This window comes from Triturus cristatus, chromosome 3_2 (genome assembly GCF_964204655.1).
Source record: "Triturus cristatus chromosome 3_2, aTriCri1.1, whole genome shotgun sequence".
In the NCBI taxonomy this organism is placed as follows: Eukaryota; Metazoa; Chordata; class Amphibia; order Caudata; family Salamandridae; genus Triturus; species Triturus cristatus.
Window position 1 is genome coordinate 311,702,667 of NC_140584.1, and position 18,340 is coordinate 311,721,006.

The 18,340-nt window shown below is 48.3% G+C and overlaps 1 protein-coding gene across 2 annotated transcripts in view; it reads left to right on the forward strand.

The window, feature by feature from the left end:
* Positions 1-18,340, forward strand: part of LOC146857249 (uromodulin-like) — a 297,850-nt gene that overhangs the window by 101,668 nt on the left and 177,842 nt on the right. For both annotated transcript variants that reach the window (XM_085646813.1, XM_085646814.1), the window contains exon 2: positions 2,395-2,518. In XM_085646813.1, coding sequence (XP_085502939.1) covers positions 2,470-2,518 — 49 coding nt within the window. In that variant the 5' untranslated portion in view covers positions 2,395-2,469. The remainder of the gene's footprint in view (positions 1-2,394; positions 2,519-18,340) is intronic.

The following is an 18,340-nucleotide window of genomic DNA, read 5'->3' on the forward strand; positions in this document are numbered from 1 at the left end:
TAGCCCGAACTACCAAGCCATGTCTGGACCGGAAACAAGCATCCTGGCACCGGCTTCTGGCTAATCAGCCGTCATCAGCCAGGTCAGCTTGAATCCAGAGGCAAAGTGGGCAAGGGACCCAAGTCTGGGCATACCCTGCCAACTTAGGGCAAACAAAGCAAAACCAAAGGGGATGATGGATGGAGTGTTGAACACTGGATTCAAGCTAACCTGGCTGATGATGGCTGTTAGCCGGAAACCGGTCCCAGGATGCTTGTTTCCAGTCCAGTGAAGACATGGCTTGGCAGTTCGGGCTGGCCTGTCTGAACTGGGGTGGCAAAGTGAGCTAAAGAACCATGATGGATTCAACCCAGATCTGTGACTGGAGGTGAGTTTCTAAAAAGTTTCAGCGCTCCGTCCATCATCTTGTGTTTCCTGTTGCTCACCAGATATGTACATAGAACTAAGTACCAATATGCCCACAGCTTAGCTACAGATAGGTCCCTGATCCTGAATGCTAACTCAAACCCAGGTCTCAGATATCCCACCCACACAACCCTTTCCACTGCCCCTCCACTACCCTAATTTTTTCTCTAATTTTTTTCTAGCCCTTTGGTGTGATATATGCATATGGTATACATCTCGTGGACGCTATACACTTCATATTTCCTAAGCTTACACGTTACCATTGGCTCTTTTTGTGTAATCTCTTAGCCCCCTATTCAGGGAACGATTTTATCACTGTATTCAGACCCAAGCTTTTTCGTGTATGTGACTTGTATTTCATCTGCTATGCACTTCAAATTGGTTTGCCCAATTTATATTTGTATCACAACTGTACTAGCTTGCATGCATGTTGTTTTGGATGACGAATTCAGTATGTTGAACACAAAATAAACACATACATCCATAACATCACTGAGAGTTGATGTGGGAAGGAAAGCAATGCAGTCTAGCATTGTACAAATATTGTGAAGAAATGGCTTTTGAGAACTTTGGTGAATTGGACCAACTAAGAGGCAAGTCAGAGGTGCCAAGGTAGAGTCTTTGTTCATCTGCATAGAAGGTCTGACAGTTTGTGCACTCGTAGTTAGTCTCCTGGATTTAAAGCCTGGCTGAGAAAGTGATTCTAGTTGTGTAGAAACTAATTAACATGTTGAGTTTAAAAGCAACATGGTCAGGTCTACTCAAGTGGAGTGCTTTATGCATTATACCCTTTGAAGTGGGTTCTGGCAGGACCAGTGCGGTTTATTCATGGTATGGGTGACGCGCTTGAACATTAAATACTATTTTCACCTGAATCATTGTCATGCAAACTGTGTTGGTGTCTGGATTTACTGTGAACTTGAAAGATCCAAGAGCCAATACCCCAGACTACTGAGTGCTGCTTCTCTTGTGACCTGGGAGGGAGGCAGTACTAAGTAACAGGCATCTCAGTGAGCATCTTCTATAGCTCATGTTGATAACCAACACTTAGGCCCTCATAATGATTGGCCCAGAAAATGGCCCAGATTTTCCCAACCTTGGAGTTATTGATATCAGGGATATTGGTAACTCCAATAGTTGGGTAAATCCTGGAAATTGCAAGAGGGATACTGAGGGTCCTCTTTGAAATCAGGATTTTATGCAGGAAATCAGTAATTTCGGGTCCGAGTCCCTCAAAAGTCTTCTTTTTGAGTTTTTAGACTATGATTTCACCTGATTTATTAAGCTGAAGCCTTCATGTGACAGTAAACAGATCCGCGCAAGCACTGAGGATCTAATAATTCTAATAATGGCGATAAATGCTGTTTCCAGCCTCATTGGAATTAAGAGACCACTCGGCACGAGGGCTTTTGCATCTGCTTCCCTGGGTGCAGATTATTTTGTGGCCTGTGCGAGGGCCAGACACTAACTATCCTGGATCTCTGAGTGAAGGGTCTGTTGTGAGCTGGGGAAGGGCCATCACCCGTTATCTCAGATCCCGGAGTACATCCTCCATTTTGGACTGAGATAAGGTCAATTCTGTGTGTGTGAATCCACGAGCGCAGCCTCTGTTTTGCAAATGGTGGGTGGCGCTCAACCTATAGATACCGTAGTATGAAAAGGAATGGCTCTTGGTATCTTCATGGTGTGGCTGCAGCTTCTGTTGTGTTATGAAAATGGCCAATATTTCCGAGGTGGGTGTCTGAGTGCAGCTTCCTTGTTCTCTGGCAGAAGGCCCACACTCAATATATGGATGCTTGAGCCCACCTCACACTGGTCATAGGGAGAGACCCAGCACTTCATGCTTCCATCATGCCAATGGAAAGGGCCCAGTACCCAGTGCCCTGATTGTCTAAATGCAATGTAATCATGACAGAACATTGTTATTCAAGATGGTGAGTTTTACTGTAAACAACAAAGATGACTTCTTTTTTCTCTCTGTCTCTGCAGGGATCCTTCTCGAAGCAGCCCACGCATGCACCTTGTTCTGACTGCAGGGACCCCAGGGAGGGACAACGCTGAAACATGAAGTCACTGCTTTTCCTGTCGGTGCTGTGCGGGTTCTTACAGCCTGGTAAATGAACCATAAGTGATTCTTGAGCTAGGTGGGTTCAGGGCGAAAAGTAAAAGAAAACAAAGGCTTTGTTTACCAGGGCAGTACTGCCCTGAGGGTAAGTAGCGGCTCAGAGGATGTGGCATAACGGCTCATTTGGGCACATTTGTATAAGAAGAGGGGCCGAAGACACATGCGCAGCCCCTTTTGTAAGAACCATTTCTCAGGCTCACACTTATCAAACAGTGTCACAGGAGTGTTCCCTCAGTTGCATGGGTGTGTGACCTCTTGCACATCAGGGACCACCTTTGCCCGTGCATAAATGCGGTTTTATTGTCGCAGGTCTACAAGCAAAGACGCCTTCGGGCAATGAATCACATCGCAGACCAATGGGGGTTAAAAGGTCGCTTTTATTTCAGCAACAACAAAACAGTATCATAATGTAATCAATGACTTTCAAGAAAACCCCGTCACCGCCACCCTTCCTTGATCCCCCATGAAAAATCTCCATATCGATCCCCCAATGAAATTTCCCCCATATTGATACCCCAAGAGATTTCCCCCATGAATTTTTCCCCCAAATAGATCCCCACTTCTCCCCCTCCTGGAACCTCAACCCCAACCCCTTATCTCTGTTTCCCTTTTGTCCTAAGCTATTCTGCCTGCCCCAACCCTTCCTGCCTGCCTCATTCCCGTCCCAATCTGTCACCAGGAAAAAACCCTGTAAAGGCATTTTTCCTGTCCTCCAACCCCCCTTCTTATCGTGCTTGGAGATGAATAATAACCAAATATTGTGCAATAGCAATCATAATTAAAATCCGTAAATCATCTTGTGAGAGAAACAAAAATTCTTTATTATCATAAATTTCCCCGAATAAGAAAGAAAGCTGCTTATGCAAACCTTCAACCCCACGGATGCAGGCCCAGAATGCAAGACAATTTATCTTTGATATTTACAATATACAACTCATTTGCAATGAAAGACAAATGGATCCCATCCGGTTTGAAAAATTGAAAATCGTCTTTTCCAATGTCATCGTGCGACAGCAAGCTAATGTCGTTGATGATGCAAAACTGGTGTAGTTCTCTATTAAATTTACCCTGGGCTCTGTCGATGGCAGAAAACTTTTCAGTGCCCCTCCCAACTCGCCTTGGTACAAGTAAGGTAAATATGATTTTCGTGTTGGGCCAAGAAAGCACGATTTTGGCTAAGTCAGCTTTGATGTCCAGAAGGAGGCCCAGGCCTGACAACTGTACTAAGTCATTCTCCCCTAAATGAAGCAATAACACCTTAGGTAAAGGCTTAAAAGAAGCCAATTCATTTAAACTGAGCAACAACTGATCCCACCTCATCCCACTCTTACAAAACCATAAAATGTCCGTGTCCTCAAAACTAAAACCCAAATTTGAACCATAGTGGCTTCTGTCAGCTTGTTTGGCCGCCCATCTGACGAAAGAGTGTCCTACAATCCATACATTCGCCATGGATGCCGGTGAAGATATGTGGGGACCTAGAAAGAGATAAATGTTAGCAAGAACGAAATGGATTTGAAACAACAATTTGATGACCAACGGCCGAGTTGACGCAGCTGCTGTAAAGAGAAACCCCTTCTGGCAGCCTCTGAAGCTGCTCCTATGCCAAAGGAATGGGTACCAAAATCTAAAGGGTTCAACCCCAATACAAGCAAAGATTTTCTCAGTACCGCTAAAAGCTGGGAAGCGGTTAGTGCAGATCCATCCTGGTGCTGAAAAATAAAGTGCCCCTTTACATCTCTGGTTTGTTTTGGATGACTCTAAATGGATTCGTAGTGAATCGGACAAGGTTGATACATTGGAATATTTTAGACCTTGAATAAACGATTTTCCTAGAAGTTCAGATACCCTAAATGCCCCTAAGAATAACCATAACATGCAAAGTTTAAAAAGTGCAAATTCAAACTTGGAATAACAAAGTGTGGGCAACATTGGTATAATCCCCTCCAATAAGTCAAAACATATAGGCTTGCGCAGTATTGTTCCGCGTTTCTTTACCTTAGACCAACCTAGTAAAATTCTTCTTCCCAACTCACCTAAAGAGGGGTCATAACCCCAAAAACATTTTCCATAGAAAGAGATGCCTGAAAGCTTCCCCGCAATAGTGGCAGCAGCTATATTTTTATCAATGTTGCTCAGAACAAAACGCAGTATGTCATCATTACGTAGTAAAGAGCCTGTGTGATCATTGTTACGACAAGCCGCACCTGACTGTAGAAATTCCGCCCATGCCCTTCTGTAAGCTAAGTGTGTGCTGATAGCAAGAGAATGTTCCACCAACATCCTTATCTTCAGTCCGCTAGCAACCATAGCTCCTGAGGAATTGGAGTCTTTTCTGGATCTGCTGTGGGTACCAAACCATGGAATCTCTGCCACTGAGAACAAGATAACGCATCTGCTATATTATTGTCCAGACCAGGAATATGCTTTACTCTAAAAGTTATATTCAACATTAAGCAACTCAGCATGAACCTCTGCAACAACTGAAGCAGGCGTTTTTCTTTTGCTCTCTGACCACTGACCAGATCAACTGCAGTTCTGTTGTCGACATGAAAAAGCACGGATTTATTAGCTAAGAACTTGCCCCAAACTGACAGTGCTACTATCAAGGGAAAGCATTCAAAGAATGCAATATTGCGTTTCTCAATGACCCAGTGCCGGGGCCATGGCTCAGCACACCCTTTTTCCATCCCAGAAAAGTACAAAACCGTTAACTCCAGAAGCATCAGGAACAATCTGTATGGACCACACAAAATGTTCGTCAACAGACCTGATAGGAACACCATTGAAGCTTTTCAGGAACAACAGCCAGACCTCGAAACCTGATCTCATGTAAAGAGATACTCTGACCCTGTGATGCGGTAATGACACACCAGCCATGGCAAATCCCAACCTCCTGCAAAAAGATCTCCCGGCTTTTACTACTCTGCAAGCAAAGTTCAGGTGCCCTAATAAACGTTGCATCTCAAATAGAGTCAGTTTTTGTGACACCTTAGCATGATCCAGCAACTGTACAATTTCCTGCACTTTTACAATTGGTAACCTGGCTTCCATTTTAACTGTATCAATTTCTATACCTAGAAATATGAGACATGACTCTGGCCCCTCTGTCTTCTCTGTTGCTAACGGCACGCCTAATTCTTGCATCACTGTTTGGAAATATTGGAGTGCCTTGCTGCACTGCTGTGAGCCCTTTTGGCCAACAAAAAAAAATCGTCCAAACAATGAGACACTTGCATGTAACCTGACCTGAATAAGAAAAGCCATTCTAAGAAAGAGCTAAAATCTTCGAACAGTTGACAGGAGACTGCACACCCCATAGGTGCCCTTGGAAATGTATGCCCAGTAATTTGAAGTCTTGGGGATGGACTGGGAGCAACCTAAAAGCTGATTTTATATCGCATTTGGCTAACTCCGCCTCTGAGCCGGCCTTTTTAACCAGATCCAGAGCTACATCCACTGAGGCAAATTGCACTACAGTGTCTTCTTTGGCTATGAAATCGTTTACAGACAGTCCTTGAGGCCAGGACAAGTGTTGAATCATACAGAATTCTCTTTGCGTCTTCTTGGGAACCACTCCTAAAGGGGACACAATAAGATTGGGAAGGGGCCAAGAAAAGAAGGGGCCGGCTATCCTACCTTCGGCAATTTCAGAGTATAATTTGTTAGCAATTACTTGTGGGAATTGCTTTGCGGATTTTAAATTTTGCTCAAACCTGCGTTGCATGGGAAATTGATAACCTAGTTTGAAACCCTCCTTAACCCCTTCCATGCTGCGCAGATTCCGCCGCTGTGCTGACGGAATCTTGCGCGGGCGTGGTCATGACGGAACGGTTCCGTCATGAGCACAGCTCAACCGTGGCTCATGACGGAACCGTTCCGTCATGAGCACCGAAGGGGTTAAATACCCACTCCAATCTTAAAGCTTTCTCCCTGAGAGGGTAAAATCTAAGCCAATAACATAAGTTGGGAATATCAATTGGTGTAACAGTCTTTGAAAGGAGGTTAGAAAGGGGCGCCTCTTCCTCTGCCTTGACTGGTAGGAAAGCTGGAGGTCTGTTCGCTTAAACATTGCAAAACTGCGTGTTTGCTACCGCATTTTGAACATTCGTATCTGTATTTCATGGATACTTTTGACAGAAACCCCTGTTAAAATTTCAACAGGCTCCTGTGACAAAAGCTGCAGGTTTAGCTCATGAGCCCACCCCTCCCAGAGTGGGTCTGTTAAGCTGGTGGTATGCAATGTAGGAGGAGGCCTCTGGGGATACATCCACTGTATCCATAACTCGTTATCCACTTTCCCCCTTAGGTTTTTCTGGAACTAACACCAGACGAGCTCTGATTTCCTCGTCATAATGTAGCCATGCAAAACCTCCAAATTCTGCCTGAGCCTTTCTAATTGTATCCAAGTATTTGAAAATTGAGACCGAACGGTCCGGAAACTTTTCACAGTAAACGCTTGCAAAAATCAGAAAGGCTGAGGTCCAGGAATCGAGGTTAGTGGGAACCCTGGGCCTCTTCGCTTGCTCCCAAGCCTCCTCCCTAGAACCTTCCTTGGATTGGAGCTCTCTATGTAGCAACTTAAAAACATCTACAAATTCCCCGTTCCAAATCTTATCTTTAGTATGCTTTTTTTTTTTTTTAATTTTAAACTTAGTTTATTGGTTTTCTGAATGTTACAACTTCCGCCGACATTAATATACATCAGAACAGATCACTATCAATACATTCGGCAAAGAAGCACAGAAATAATAAACATTGAGACAAATAACTGTGAGTTACCAGTGGCCTAATCCGGAACAACAATGTCCAAGTTCACTGCCGCGGAATGTCCATAATCTTCAACACTGTCTACCGGTGTCTCCTTACATATGCAATAACAACTCCAATTATAAAAAAAAATTCCCCGTCCCCCCTTCCATCTCCTACCCCCATCCCAACGATCCCTCATCATACCCTCCTCTCCCCCCCCCCCCTCTGCAGGGTCAACGTAACTCGTGGTCCATGCTTCGACATACTCAGGCGGGACCGCCTTCTGTCTCCCTCCCCTGTCCTGGGGTCCCCCCTCCCCAAATGACGCCTCAGCTACACTGGATATAGTGACTTGGGAGGCCTGTCCCTCTATCTCTTGCACCATTGCTCCCCATGCCAGGAGCACCTCAGGCAGCTTGACATCCTTCCTGGTACTCCGTATATGCCCCTCCTCGGCTAGGGCCTACTCCCGTAAATCGGACCTCCACTTTGCCAAAGGCGGTCCCTGCTGTGTTAACCAGTGGGTGACTATGTGCCTCTTGGCAAAACCTAGTCCCAGGATCAGGAACCTCCTGCTTATCTTACGTTTTGGGTCCCGCGGAATCAAGCCTAGAAGACATGTGTGGGGATCCAATGCCATAGTCCATCCGGTTATCCGGGTGAGATCACCCAGAACCACCCCCCAATACGTCTGGATTGATGGACACGTCCACACCATATGCACAAAATCTGCTGGTTCATAGCGACATCTAGGGCAGTGGGGGTCCCTGGAGCCATCAATGGCGTGCAACCTTCTAGGGGAGAGGTACGTCATATGTATTATGTTGTATTGGATTTGCTTAAAACGATTGCTCACTGACACCTTCCGCACACTCTCATGTATCCGTTCCCAGTCTCGTGTCGTGATCTCCTGAGGACACACCTGCTGCCATTTTTCTTCTATTTTTAGGGGTCCGTTCTTTTTATCTTCCCGTAACGCCCTATAGAGGTAAGTGACACATTTTCGCCCTCCCGCCATTGCGATCATAGTAACCAGAGTCCGGGTGTGCCTCGGGGCCTCCGGAAACGTAGGCCATAATTGTCGTGCCGTTGCCGCTATTTTTGCATATTGCAGAAACTGCCCTGCCCCCAACTCAAAGGCAGTCCCAGCCTCCTGGTAAGTGATAAGTTTTCCTTCCGGGTACAGGTCTGACAACATCAGGCAGCCCTCCGTCTGCCATGCCTCCATCGACATCACCTGGTCAATCGGTGCAAAGGGCGGCATCTGCCATAGGTCCGCCTCCGGGGCAAAAGGTCTGTCCTGAATGATTTTACGAACCACTCGGTTCCAAATTGCAGCCCCAAGCTGCACCAGAGGCGAACCGGGCGCCGCCGGCCCCCCGGCCCGCCACAACAATGCCCCGAGCTGTCGGTCTCCGTACGTACCTGCCAGCAGGGACCTCTCCCAAGAGGGGTCCGTGTCCAACCAGGATATGGCGTGTTGCAATTGCGATGCAAAGTAGTAAAGTTCCAAGTCAGGGATCTCTAGACCCCCTGTACCCCAACTACGTTTCAGGACTTCTAAACTAACCCTGCATCTCTTCCCATTCCATAATAATTGGACCAACAGTGAGTCGAGTTCCCGGAAGACTCTGTGTGGAATTTCAAAAAAGGAGCCTTGCATGGTATAGAGACAACGGGGCAGGACTACCATCTTTATGAGTGCAATCTTACCCATCAGTGAGTGGTTAAGAGAGTTCCAAAAGGTAATACTACCCTGCAACCCACAGATTATCCTTCCCATATTGCGTTGATAAAACCCCGTCTCGGACCTATCGACCCATATCCCCAGGTATCGGACCGTGTCCTCCACCCATGGAAGTTCCAGCACCGGTCGTTGGTCCGCCCCCCAATTAATCTCTGTGTCAATCGCGTAAAGCTGTGACTTTGTTCTATTAATGTAGAGCCCGGAGGCTTCAGCAAATTGGGCCAACGCTGATATCAATGTCGGCAGTGATAGGGTCGGCCGACTCAGGTATATTAACGCGTCATCGGCGTACAGAGACAACACATGCTCCGAGTTCCCCACCCGCACTCCTTGTCCCACAAGGGCTCCAGTGCCAGGGCAAATAGCAATGGGGAAAGCGGACAACCTTGCCGCATACCCCGTGCTATAGGAAATGCGTCCGACACGTACCGACCCGTACGAACTCGCGCCATCGGCCGAGCATATAGTAACTTAATCCAGTTTACAAACCCCTCCCCCAAGCCCATTTTTAGCAGAACCTGCCAGAGGTAATCCCAGCTGATCGAATCGAATGCCTGTTCGATATCAAGGAACACCAAGGTGTTCTGTTGGGTCCGTCCTTCCACAGATTGCATAATGCATAATGTGGGCCAGGCGGCGGATATTCCGCAGTGTATTTGTGCCCGGTATAAAGCCGGACTGGTCATCATGTACCAGCCGCCGAAGGTAAGGGAGGAGCCGAGTCGCCAATACCTGACTAATAATCTTAAGGTCAACATTCAACATAGAGATTGGCCTATAGGAGCCGGGGAGGAGGGGGTCCTTCCCAGGTTTAGGGATCATCACAATCAATGCTTCCCGTAGGGAGTCTGGGAGTGTACCACGTTTCTCGGCCTCCACTGTGATCTCTAGTAGTTTGGGGACCAGTAGGCCTCCAAATTCTTTATAGAGCTCGGCGGGTATGCCGTCCATTCCCGGGGACTTTGCAGTTTTTAGGTGGGCGATAGCTGCCCGTAGTTCGTCCCCACTAAAGGGGGCCCCCAAGGCTTCCTGACGGTCCGCGTCTGCACAGGGCAGTTACTCCTAAACCAAATAGGCCTCCACCGCCTCAAAGGCCGATGGGGACTGTGTCTCGGAGTATATTTTACGTAAGTGGGCCACAAATACGTTATTTATTTCATGTTGGGCATACACCATCTGTCCCATATCATTTTTTAGTGCCAAGATCGGGTGAGGCTGGGTCTCCGCCCGTATCAGGCACGCCAGCAGCCGTCCAGCCTTATCCCCTTCTGTGTTCCATCGACTCCTACTCGCATTTCTAGCATATTTGCCTAGCGAGTCCCATAAGTCTCCTATCCGCCGCCTCACGTCGTCCCCTTCAGCCGATCTCTTACTATTCCTGGGGAGTTCCTTTTCCAACGCCTCCAATCGTTCCTCCTGCCGCCGCAGATCCCGCTCCAATACTGTTTTGACCCCCACCTCCGTGGACCGACAGATCCCCCGGACCACCACTTTCATTGCATCCCATTCTGTCGCCCTGGTGCTGGCGGAGCCCCAGTTAAGCTCCATATACTCAGTCAGCCCCGTCGATATGGCGTCTTTATAAACCGGGTCGCCTAAAGCTTCAATATTGAGTTTCCATAATGGTACCCTAGATCTTGGTCGGGCCAGAGAGTACGCAATCAGGAGCGGGGAATGATCCGACAGATAGCGGGCTAAGTATTGTGCCTCCGTTACCCGATAGATCGCCGTCTTTTGAATGAAAAAGTAGTCCAATCTGCTAAAGGTATTGGCAGCAGGTGTGTGGCACGAGTACACTCTACGACTAGGGTTATGGTGGCGCCACACGTCCAGTAGGCCATAATTAAGAAGCATTTGGTTCATCGCTTCTCTGACTCGGGGCTTAGCATCCAGTTTTGGGGGGAATCTATTAAGCTCCCCATCTAGGGCACAATTAAAGTCCCCCGCCACCACCAATTCTGTGTCAGGGTCCAGATCCAACAGTCCCAGTACCTGGCTGAAAAACCCACCATCGTCACTATTCGGGGCATAGACATTCACCAGGCAGATACTGCGCCCATCTAGGGTCCCCTTTACCACTACATACCTCCCATCTGGATCCTGTTTAACATGCAGAGCCTGAAAGGGGACTCCTGGTGCCACCCATATTAGCGCTCCCCGGGCAAACCCCGAGTATGATGTAGCAAAAAACTGACCCCCTCCACCTGCGTTGGACGAATTTAAGACAGTCTCCCCATAGGTGGGTTTCCTGGAGTAGAGCTATACTGACCCCATACCGCCTGAGGTATGATGCCACCCGGATCCGTTTCACCCTGTTATTGAGCCCCTGAACGTTCCAAGTAATCAGTTTACAATTCTGTTTATCCCCTGCCATGAATGAACAGTTGTTGGTATCTCCGTCCCTTGCGCCTGCGGTGCATAGAACCCCCATTAATATCATAGCGTGCCCCCGTCCGAGGAGTAAATCGTCGATCCCCTGTATGCCAACATAGACCAGACCCGGCAGCAACCCCAACAAACCCCCAACTGAAAAACCCAACTCCCCCCACCCACAGGCGGTAGCCCGTCATTCTCACAGCCATTCCTGGTTTGAGGACTCCGACCCCGCCCCAAAGCTCCACCCTCCCCCCAGAAACCCCCTTTCAACGTAACAGAACAATTACCACACTTACACCCCCAAGTCCGTTGAAACCTCCCTCCCTCCTTTGACTCTGTGAATCAGCCGACTGCCTGGCACCTTGCAGCCCCGCCCAACCAAGGTCTAGCCAGGCCGCCTCGGCACTCCACAGCCGGCAAACCTAACCAGCGTGTAGGCGAACTAGTGTATTCTCCTCCAACAATTATCAATCCCCCCTTCCCTCCCTCAAGTTCAGAGGGCACAATGCCCGGGCACCAGCGTCTCACGGCAAAGTCAAGCGCCCAGCGGGCCGAACCCAGTACTCACAGTGTCTCTGATGGGCCAGCACTCAGTCTCAGCATCAGGGTCTTCCCTCACCCATTTCCAGAACCTACCACCTCCGGGCCGGCGGCCCCCTCCAGATCCGACTGTGTTTCCTGCACCAGACAGAGTGGGGAAAACTGGTTCTGCGTCGGGATCACCACTCTCTCCATATGAAGCGTGCCATCTGGTCCCACCACAATACGTCCCTCATCCGCCCGCTCTCGGTCTCGCCGCCGTCATCCTTCTTCACTACGTTGCTGGTTCCTCTGTCGATTACTCCGGCGTCTCTGCTCTTGCCATCCTTGGTTTTGGTCTGGGCCAGCCAGTCCCAGCGAGTCCATCCAATCTGCTGCCTCCGACGGGGTACCAAAGAAGTGGACTTTATCTGCGTACTGTACCCGGAGCCTAGCGGGGAACATCAGGCTATATTTAATATTATGACTTCGCATCCGTCTTTTGACACTCAGGAAGTCTTTCCGCAGGTCTTGCACCTTTTTAGTATAGTCGGGGTAAATATGAATGTCTTGGCCTCCAAACCGAGGTGGGCCTTTGGCACGAATATGCTGCAAAATCATGTCTCGGTCCCTAAAGTTGAACAGCCGGGCAATCAAGGCTCTTGGCGGGGAGCCCGGTTTTGGTGGTGGCCCCAGCGATCTATGTGCCCTTTCCACCGCAAACATCTTGGAGAGCCTCAGCTGGGGGAACGCTCTGCCAATCCAGTGTTCCAAAAAGAGGTCAGCCGCCGGCCCCTCCGCCTTTTCAGGAAATCCCATAAAGCGGAGATTGTTCCGCCGAGAGCGTCCTTCAGCGTCTTCCGCCCTGTCCTCTAGTCGGGCCGTATGATCCTGGAGTGCTGTGACCATCTCCCGCAACTGTCTAACCTCCGACTGCAGAGTACTCAGGTCTCCCTCCGTAGTGGTGACCCTGTCTGCCACCTTCCTGAGATCCAGGCGTAGGTGATTAATGTCCATGGCCATCCCATCCATTTTTGTTTCCAAAGCCACCCTGGAGTCTCGAATCGCTGCCAATATATCTTCTTTATCCCGAGCGGCCGAATCTTGATGGGCCCCTTGCTCCATATCCGCACGAAGGCGATCCGTCGTTGACGACCCCGGGACCGTGTATTGCACAATTTTATTCGTCTGGGCGCCTCTCAGGGGACGGTCCTTCCCCATCGTCCGCGACGCTGTCGCAAGGGATGACGCTGTGTCCCCTCCATTTAAACGAACCCCAGGAAGGGGTTTCCCTTCAACAATCCACCTCCTCGCTGGGGACCCAGTGTCGTCCGCGCCAAGCAGGCCACCTGACCTCCGCTCGGAGCTGTTTCCAGGCCTTCCGCTTCTGGTCCCCAGCCACCGTGGGCTGGTCTAGTAGGGTACCCCGGGTCCGAACCCCGTACACGTCACTCGAGGGGGAACCCCTCACCTCACATCCTGGGATGCAACCCCCGGCCTCCGGCACTATGCACCACCGCTCAGCCCCCACGGCGTCTTCAAATCCGGCTTCCAATTCCCCCGCTGGGGTGGAGGTGGCCTCGCCTGCCTCTTTTCTGCTATCCGGGCTTATCTCCAGCCTCACTGTTCAGGAATGCCAGCTTTCGGGGGACAAGTCGGTCACCTGGCACGCGACCCCCACAGACGGGCGCAAGACGCAGCCCTCAGATATCTAAGGCTCACCGCCGGGCCCCAGGCAGTCCCCACGCGGTTTCCAGGCCAACCACCAGGCAGGCCGCAGAGCCGCGGCCCCTCGTGGATGTCCCTGCCGGCCCGTGAGGCTCCGCCTCCTCCTGCTCGCGTTAGTTTTCCTCCGTCTCCGGAGGCTGCATCGCCGGCACCGCTGCGTAACCAGAGGCCCGGATCCGATCACTCCCGGCCTCCGACTCTCAATGGGGCTCCGCAGAATATCGAGGTGGGCCAGTCTCTGTGTGCTTTCCGCACCGGGCCTGCGCGCCCGTCCGGGTCTCACCACTTCAAGGAGCCCGGGGATCCACCCCGTCACCCGCCTCCGTGTTCGCCACCAACAGGCCCCCACTCACTGCGGCAGGGATCGTGGTTCCGTCCGGGACCCCGACGCGGGTCTCCACCTCGATCCCCGACACGGGTCCGCGCCGCCATCTTGCAACCAGGTAGGCCGGAGCGTTTCCAGAATTTCAGAAGCGATTTCCCCAACTGTGGACCACCTCCTCACCCCCAATCAGGGACTCTTGGGGCAGGGGGGGGCACCAACTTCCACTGCATCGAAAATTATAGTAAGTTCGCCAGGATTACTGTAGGAGTTTTTCATACGGGGCAGGAGCTCCGCAGAGATGCGACTAGCTGGCCATGCCGTCATGCCACGCCCCCCATCTTTAGTATGCTTATTGAGATGTGAACCTAATGGCATGGACAGTCCCATATAGGGCAACCGTTTTAAACTTGTGGTTTTGTCCTTAACATCCTTTTCCCCCTGAGAAATTGAGCCAGGTGCCTTGTCAGGAACTGTATCTGTCTTAGGGGATACCCACTCCTGTAACTTCGTAGATTCACAATGACAACAAACCTTAGCATCCGTGGCTTTTCCAGTAACTGTGACCGCTTTACGTTTTCTAACATTGGATTGAGAATGAGTGTCAGTTACTTGCTCACCAGTTTGATGAGGCTTGTCCAGCGTTGCACGTCTTCCTGTATTTATTTTGTCAGATGCCTTGGAAAACCCCTCTAGCTGCTTCCAACTTCTCTCAGATTCTTGCATCTGCAAAACATTAGCTCGAGAAATCTGGTTAACAAGCCCCCCATTTGGAAAGAAAACGATGTTAGAAAGGTCCTCTTGACTAGCAATCTCACCCTCCTCTAATTCGGTTAAGTCATCATCCTCATCATTATCATGCAACCCCTGTGCAGCCCCACTACATGAAGGCTGAGACCCATCCCGCACACAACCATCAAAATGCCTTCAGTTCACCGCTTTTTTGAACTGGGAGAGCCTATAACCAGGCAACGGAGTTGGGAAAATTGCTTCAGCATTTTTTCTTGAGTGTGAAAAGGTAAGTAAGACACTGGAAACCTGCTCAACGGCTGTGCGCTGCACCTGATGCCCTACTGCAGCTTTGACGTAGCATTGGCCTGCAAGTCGCCACTACTTTCAGACATGTGGGGTTCTTGAAATTTGCCAGGCACCGCAAGACTGCCTTTATCCTTCCCTTCATCCCAAACCCACCTACCCGCTCCAGGAGGCTCACTAGCTGCCCTAACAGAGTTAACATCTGTGCCACCAACATCAGAGGATGAACCACTAGCCCTATTCATCACACTAACAGGCAAATTCAAGGAGCTTAAACCAGATGAAACAACAGGAACGCTACTTGTATCAACCTTTGAAGGGACAACTTTTGGTAAAACTGAACCATTCGCCGATAAATTACTAGTATCAGAAGATATGACAGGCGAAAGTGGCCTCTCGCAAGAAGTGGAGACCCCAACCTTAGATAATAACAGTTTTGTACCAAAAATAGGAATGTAACGACTAGTAGACACATCTCCAGAAAATTCATTCATAACATCACCAGATTTGCTTAACTGAAACGCCTCACCGTTAGCCAAGACAACACATTCCGAAATCTTCGATATCCCTTTCAGAGAGGTTAGCTTCTTAGCCAATCTGCCCCTGACTGAGCGTGTGCGAGCCCTCCCTCTACACTTCACCACAACAGGAGAAGCTGGCTGCTGTATAGAAGTAAGCAGGGGAGCTGTAGTATGCTGATAAAGATGACAGAGTCCAAAGATAGTTTCCAAGATGGTTTATTCCAAGTTGATGAAACATATGAAGATAAAGTACGAACCCCACCAGGAGCAGCTTCCCTGCTGCTCAGCCCATACACCAACTGCCTCAGGCACTCCAACATTCCACATTACATCACACGTCTCAACATTCTCACAGCTACCACTCTGGCTGAACAGCAGGATACTACATATCTCCTTTCTTTACAAGGAAAAAGAAAGAAGAACCAACGCACATAATAAATTAACCATGAAAAGATATAGAAGAAAATACACCAGAAAGCATGAATTGAAAAGAGGAAAAACATGCATTAGAAAAGTGGGAAAAATAGGAAACGCAACCAAGAAACACCAAAAAGAAACAAAGACTAAAACACTAACACCCTTTCACACAGAAAGACAAAACCCACATCCTCCCTCACATAAATAACAAAAAGAAAACCCCTGTACAAAGATACGAAGCTGGCCAGGCAAACATAAAAATATACAAGGGTAAGAGCAACAAAGTGGAAAAACAGAAGCAAATAGGTTGAAAGAATGAAAATACACTTTAGAAAACGAAGAAAGGATAGCTGCTTTAAACAAAAGAATGGAGGAAAAAACCCCGAAAGACAGCAAATCCCTTGCAGTACATAGAAATAAAACGTTGCTGTTGACATCCTTGTTGCACAGAAGTGTAAAACACTAAAACGCCATAACCCTGCACAAATACAAACACCACAAAATTTTGGGTGGAAGGAGTACAGCGAGGCACACAGCACCAAATGCTACATGCATATGTAATAAATGTGGAGAAAGACCACATAACACATTAAAATGTATGACAAAATATACGCGTGGAGAAAGACCACCTAAAACATTAAAGTGTACAATAAACATACACGGCACAAAGTGCTACTTGCCAATGGATGTGGAGAAGGACCACATAAACATTAAAGATTTCCAATTAAATGAAAAGGTGTGCAACAGGGCACACAGCACAATGTGCTACATAACAGAATAGATGCGGAGAAAACCACATAAAGTATCAAAATTCCAATTAAATAAACATTCCCTCAACATTCTGAGTGGAAAGGTGTGCATCAAGACACACAGCACAATGTGCTACATAAAACAAAATGGGTAGATGTGGAGAAAGACCACATAAAGCATGTAAATTCCAATAAAAATGCAATTAAACGCACAAACCCTTTTCCTTTTTTAAAACATGCTACACAGTAACATTGCAATTTGGCATAATAAATACCACAAGGTACTAACATGAACTCGAGGTCACACAGTAATACTGTAGGTGACTATTGAAATAAGTGCTAAAATAAACATCTGAACTGTAGGAAATGAGAATTGTCGAAAAAACAGCGTGTCAATATAATATTCGCCGAAATTACCAATGTTTCAGTCCTCCATACACGCAGAGCCCCTACGCTGCACATGCTGCGAACTTAGGATGTCCCAAAATGCGAAAAACACTTATGCCTGTAATGAAACATCAACAATCCTGCACACGGGGATCGGAAGACCCAACACAGACACAACTGGAAAGGAAAGAACACCGTGGGTGGCAAGGCGTGTACAACACGCTCTGGAAAGTGTAAATACTGTGGATATCTTAATCCCAAGATGGCGCCACGTTCATGACGCTGAGCCCGGGTGGCTCACGGCACGTCCGTGCTTGTAGGTGAACAGTCAGGAACGTCGGATCCACGATGACAAGGACAATGCAGGTGAGACTGCACGCTCTCGATGTGTGCGCGCAGAAGGTAGCTCGTGCTGTGTTTTAAGATGAAAGGCAGCGGTTCAACTGCCAACACGCAGAAAATGGCAATGGCGCATTAAAACTTTAAAAACACACTGAGGCAAAGCGTCGATATAGAATTTGAGAAAGTACTCACAGCATAAGTACAGAATACTGGCCTGAGACTTCACCACATCAAATTTAAACACTTGAAAATCGAGAGTGTTGAAGTTAATAACTCTGTGATGCCAATAAATCGAAGCACTGTAACAGCTTCCCGTGGAGAACCGAAACACTGCTCCAAATGCAAAAATCAATTCCCTTAGGTCCTTTTAATCCCGAAATAGCAGGCAAATAAAATTCCCAAACACCTCCAGTAGATGGCAGCAGTTATTTACACAGTTCCGTTGATTTCAGATCTCCGCCAGTTGGCATTTAAAACACCGGTTTAGATTTCTTCTCCTCCGATCTGGGTTTGTTTAAATTTACACAAAGTGCTGGGTTTGTTTAATTTGGTGAAATAAAGTTGTAAACGCTAGCGACAGGAAATAGCAGGCTGGACCATCGATGTCACAGGAATGGCTGGCAAAAATTCAAATAGGAGGTAGGAGGAACCGGAAGATTAGAGTTGAAACTGGCACTTTAATATAGTGTTGCGGGCGACCGATGGCAGGATCACTGGTGGGGCTCGTTGGTGCCAGTAAATTAAAATCCTCCTCTTCTGTTTTAAATAATGTCTTCTTGATCTTGATTGTGGGACCTTGTTCTTGAGCCTCTTTTTTCAAACTCAGGAACCCCACTCCTGGTACCAAATGTAGTATGCTGATAAAGATGACAGAGTCCAAAGATAGTTTCCAAGATGGTTTATTCCAAGTTGATG